Source organism: Chiloscyllium plagiosum, chromosome 25, assembly GCF_004010195.1.
Source record: "Chiloscyllium plagiosum isolate BGI_BamShark_2017 chromosome 25, ASM401019v2, whole genome shotgun sequence".
Lineage (NCBI taxonomy): Eukaryota > Metazoa > Chordata > Chondrichthyes > Orectolobiformes > Hemiscylliidae > Chiloscyllium > Chiloscyllium plagiosum.
Window position 1 is genome coordinate 26,283,608 of NC_057734.1, and position 4,946 is coordinate 26,288,553.

General features: G+C 40.5%; 1 protein-coding gene across 3 annotated transcripts in view; it reads right to left on the reverse strand.

Annotated features, from left to right (window-relative positions):
• Positions 1-344: 344 nt before the first annotated feature.
• Positions 345-4,946, reverse strand: part of LOC122562687 (diablo homolog, mitochondrial-like) — a 17,512-nt gene continuing 12,910 nt past the window's right edge. For 2 of the 3 annotated variants that reach the window (XM_043715763.1, XM_043715762.1), the window contains 2 exons: positions 3,929-4,025; positions 345-2,397 (listed from right to left, as the gene is read on the reverse strand). In XM_043715763.1, the coding sequence (XP_043571698.1) occupies positions 2,168-2,397; positions 3,929-4,025 (327 nt within the window). In that variant the 3' untranslated portion in view covers positions 345-2,167. The remainder of the gene's footprint in view (positions 2,398-3,928; positions 4,026-4,946) is intronic. The other variant, XM_043715761.1, reaches the window with a different exon arrangement.

The window sequence follows — 4,946 nt, forward strand, 5'->3', positions numbered from 1 at the left end:
GTGGAGTTTGCACGTTCTCCCCGTATCTGCGTGGGTTTCCTCCGGGTGCTCCGGTTTCCTCCCACAGTCCAAAGATTTGCAGGTCAGGTGAATTGGCTATGCTAAATTGCCCGTAGTGTTAGGTAAAGTGGTAAATGTAGGGGAATGGGTGGGTTGCGCTTCGGCGGGTCGGTGTGGACTTGTTGGGTCAAAGGGCCTGTTTCCACACTAAGTAATCTAATCTAAAAAAAAGTGACCCAGAAATGTCAATCCCAGGTGAGGCTTTTTAAAGTTTGCATCTGCATAGACTGGAGTATCTGACATGACTGGGGCCCAACGGCAAAGTACACAGTGATCACGATTGCTTAAGGATCTAATTCTCAAATTTAATTGTTGCTAGATAAATCAATAAATCCAATTTGATTACAGATGGATGGCGTTATACAATCAGTGGATGCACAATTGATACAATTACCCTGTCGCAGGGTCTGACATGAAATTAATTATACTCTATCTGCACAGAAGAGGACAGTAACTTATTCCACTCACTCTGCATGTAGTAACAGCCATTTTGTTTCACTATTGTGTGGCTGAGATTAGTGAAAAGATGGCACATGATCAGCTCTTGTCCTCAGTGAGTTACAGAATTGACCCGAGACTAACAGTGATCATTGATGATCCCTTTTCTGTTACTGTCCCTACATCGTCAATGACCTTTTAGGCTCCCAATTTTCATTCAGCCTATTTATATTATTCTGAACATCTTTCATTTAACCAAAGTCCACAGTTTTGCAAATTGCCATACCTTTATTGGTCATACACTTTCACGCTGAGGCCAGACTGATAGCCACTTGTAACAATTTCAGCAGCTACCCATCTCCTCTTACACAATGAGAGTACACTCTCTTGAATTACTTTTTAACCATCATGCCCATGGCAACCTGGTCCAATGAATACCAACCTCTAGTTTGAGCTTCCCATTTTCTTTGCTACAGCACAGATTACCCCAATCATTAAGACCTGATTGTCAGTGACCAACCACCCAGACTAACTTGGGAGGACAACCATGACTGAGTACAGCCTAGCACAGACTGAGTAGGTGGGAACTTGCAATCACAGCACAGCATGGAACTCCCCACAATTTACAAGCTCTATTGCAGTAGTTGGTAATCCCCCAGAATGGCTGCACTTGGCCTGTAGTATTGACTGTGGCTCAGTTATCTGCACTGCAAGCTCACTAATCCCTACTTGTGGGCAGACCAAATGTAGCCCTTGGACTAAGAAAAGACACAGTTAGTCCCTTGAATGTTCAACACTCTCAGTGACAAACTAAACAGCATGCAAGCCCAAGAGTTGGAGGGAGGCCTGGACAAGCAAATGGTAAGTTGTTATTGCTGCCAAATAGCCACTGACATTCATGTTAGGAATTGGCGATATCTAGTCTCTCAGGGGTGGAAGCAAGAATTGGCAACCACCTAAAAGTGAGGGGAGATTAGCAGAGATGAAAATACATGGAAATAAGATAAGCATCACTTAGTAGCTGTTTAAGCCCCAAGGAGAGAATCAAATTTATGCTCTCACTCTCAAGAGCCTGGTTTCTCTTGTCACATTCTCCCATTTTTCCTCTCCATCACCAACACTGTTCAAGACAACAGAAAACTTCAAAGTCTTGAATGGTAACAAACCTGAATCAGGTGAAGCTAACTGGATTCTTTTGAAAAGGAAATGGAAAACTTCAGTCAAACTACTACAATACCATAGTAAACTCAGAGCTATTGGGAGTTACATGCTGTGCTGAGATTTCATATTCCACCTACTCAGAGGAACTCGATCTGATAGCCTTCTGTTCAGCTAAATGACTTGCTTATTTAGCAACTATTTGAACTTCTTAGTTATTACAGCAGTTCTCTCTGGTTACATATAGAAGGTGGATGGTCCAGCTAAAAATGGACATTTAACATGATATAAACACACAATTTTGTAACAGTCCAAGTTGGCACAACCGACTAGTTAGCATTTCTATTTTGATAATTTTTTTTCTTCCTCAAAATGATCTCTAGGAAATCTGAACAAAATGAATGAACTGTTTATTACAAAATTGTTATTGTATAATTTACAAACATTTGCAAATCTCAAATTGCTCTAGTCCCTAATTCCGATGTACAGCAAATTATTTCTTTCGAAGAGGTTAGTCTTCCCGGAGATACTGTTCAGGTATTTCATCGTCTTTCGCCGACAGGTTTGCAACCTCTTTGCTGGCTTTCACTGCAGCTTCTTCTGTTCTTTTGAGATGAATTTCTTCGACTTGTACTTGAGCCAGTTTAGCCTCCGCTTTCAGGGCCAGTTGCTTGATCTCTGCCACCTGGGTCTGTGCCATCTGTATGTGAGTGTGTGCAGTTACTGATGCTGAATCGGCACCTGCACAAAAAGCTTTACAGTCAGAGCTAGGCCAAATCGGTGGCCTACTTAAATGGTGACAATCTCAAAACTCACTCAACAAAAAGCAATGGGTGTTGGGTCACAGAATTTCTACAGTGCAGAAAGAGGCCATTCAGCCCATCGACTCTGCATTGACCCTCCAAACAGCACCTCCATCCAGACCTAGCCCCCCCCCCCCCAACCCAACCCCCATAACCCTGAATTTAGCTTGGTCAATCCATCTACCCTGCACATCTCTGGACTGTGGGAGGAAACAAGATGAACAGACTTGACTGGAATTAATGTGGCTTTACAGTACACCAACAAGACAAAATGTTGAGACATTTCTGTTAATCTCAATACTTCAATGTTGTGGAGCTCACAACTGGAGCTGCCCCACTTCCCCCCAAATATTTTGCCCCTGTTCCTAAGGATGACTGATATCACAAATGGAATAAAATTCACACACATCCAGAAGGATGCTCTTCCTAGTTGGACTTCTTAACACTGGCAGATGATAAATTTTGCAAGCACCATCAAATCACAGTATACAGTACTGCCATTAATGCCCATCAAATAAACAGCTCAACATGGAGCAGTGGTAACAACGAGAGCAAAGACATGACTTCAAAGATGCTCTCAGCGGTCATCTTGACACTAACTAAATTGCACTCTCAAGAGTCTAACTCTCTACCCAAAAACCAAAATCCCACCAATCTCAAGGGAAATTATGGACAGCCAATAGATACTGGCCAGGCCAGTGATACCCATTGACATATTTTAAATGCTATCACAGCAGTATGCCACACTCTGGAAGAAATCAAACAAATATGTGAAGTATCATTCTGCACAGTCCACAAGTAGATTTAGCTCTTGCGCCTGTTCAGAGTGTGCTGAACGATACAAACTGATGCAGCAACACTTCAAAAAATGAACCCTCTTCCTAAACTGCTCATACTTCCTACCTGCTTTAAGGCTCTTCTTAAAAGTCATCTTTTACCAATTTTTGGTCACTTGCCAAAATACCTACATGGCTTGGTGTCATATTTGTTTGATAACACTCCAATGGAGTACTTTGGGATGTTTTTACTGTGTTAAAAGGTGCTATTTAAATGCAATTTGTTGTTACTCCATTCAGGACAATTCCTGCTGAGTATGCGCTCATTAAAAACTAGCTGCATTATTCCAAATAGATATTAAAGATGATTCTGCCCAATATTTATGTTGATGTTTAACCTAAAGTAGGCTTTGGTTTCTGAGTGTAACATTATCAGATGCAAAAAAAAAAGTTTCTCATTTAAATAGATATAAATTGTGAATTATTTTATTATTATTTGATGTCAGAAAAAAAACGTGTTCTGGGAAATGCGCCACATTACTGTTATATATGTTTGAGTGCTAACAACCTCTTCCAGCCAACAATGTACTTGCACCTTTTTCATAATATTGGTATTGTCACTTGAAAAAGCATTTCTCTTGTTTTTGTAATTAAAAACAATGCAACCAAACCATGTCTTTAGAAGCTTAATACCTGCTTGATATGCAGCCTCTGCTGCCATTTCAGACACCTTGATTGCAGTCAACCACTTTGACTCAAAGCTCAAATACTTTTCTCGATACATGTTACTCTGCAGTGAATTACAAAATATAGCACAAGTTATATGATTGGCAGTTTATCTAGGCATAAAGAAAAGCTGTTGAAAATCTTCTGTCAATTAAAAATATACATCATAGTGCATCCCTGTGGAGAAAACCTTTTTAAAAAAAAAAGATTAATTAAAAGAGTTAAAAATCATTTTAATTTAAATCAAAAGCTTATGAACAGGGACCACGGTTCAAACTAACAAACATTGGATCAATACATGGAAGCCCTTACTTCAAAGGGGATACAGATCTAATACATAGAATGGACTCTCCATACAGCATTGGAGATGCAGATCTTAGAATCCATCAATTAGAAACTACAAAAGGTTAGTATACGGATACAAATGATAAAGGATAGAATTCCATTCACACCTTAATTATGAGAGGAATTTGACACAGAAGTAAAAAAGGTTATGCTTCAGTTATATACAGTACAACCTCGATTATCTGAATTTTGGATTATTCAAACAAGATCAAGGTCCTGTAAAAATGGCATTAGGCAACTGAGCTATCAATTAATTGGCATCATGGCATTGTTTAGACCACATGACAATAGACAATAGGTGCAGGAGTAGGCCATTCTGCCCTTCGAGCCTGCACCGCCATTCAACATGATCATGGCTGATCATTCCTAATCAGTATCCTCTTCCTGCCTTATCTCCATAACCCTTGATTCCCCTATCTTTGAGAGCTCTATCCCACTCTTTCTTAAACGAATCCAGAGACTGGGCCTCCACTGCCCTCTGGGGCAGAGCATTCCACACAGCCACCACTCTCTGGGTGAAGATGTTTCTCCTCATCTCTGTCCTAAATGGTCTACCCCGTATTTTTAAGCTATGTCCTCTGGTTCGGCACTCACCCATCAGCGGAAACATGTTTCCTGCCTCCAGAGTGTCCAATCCTTT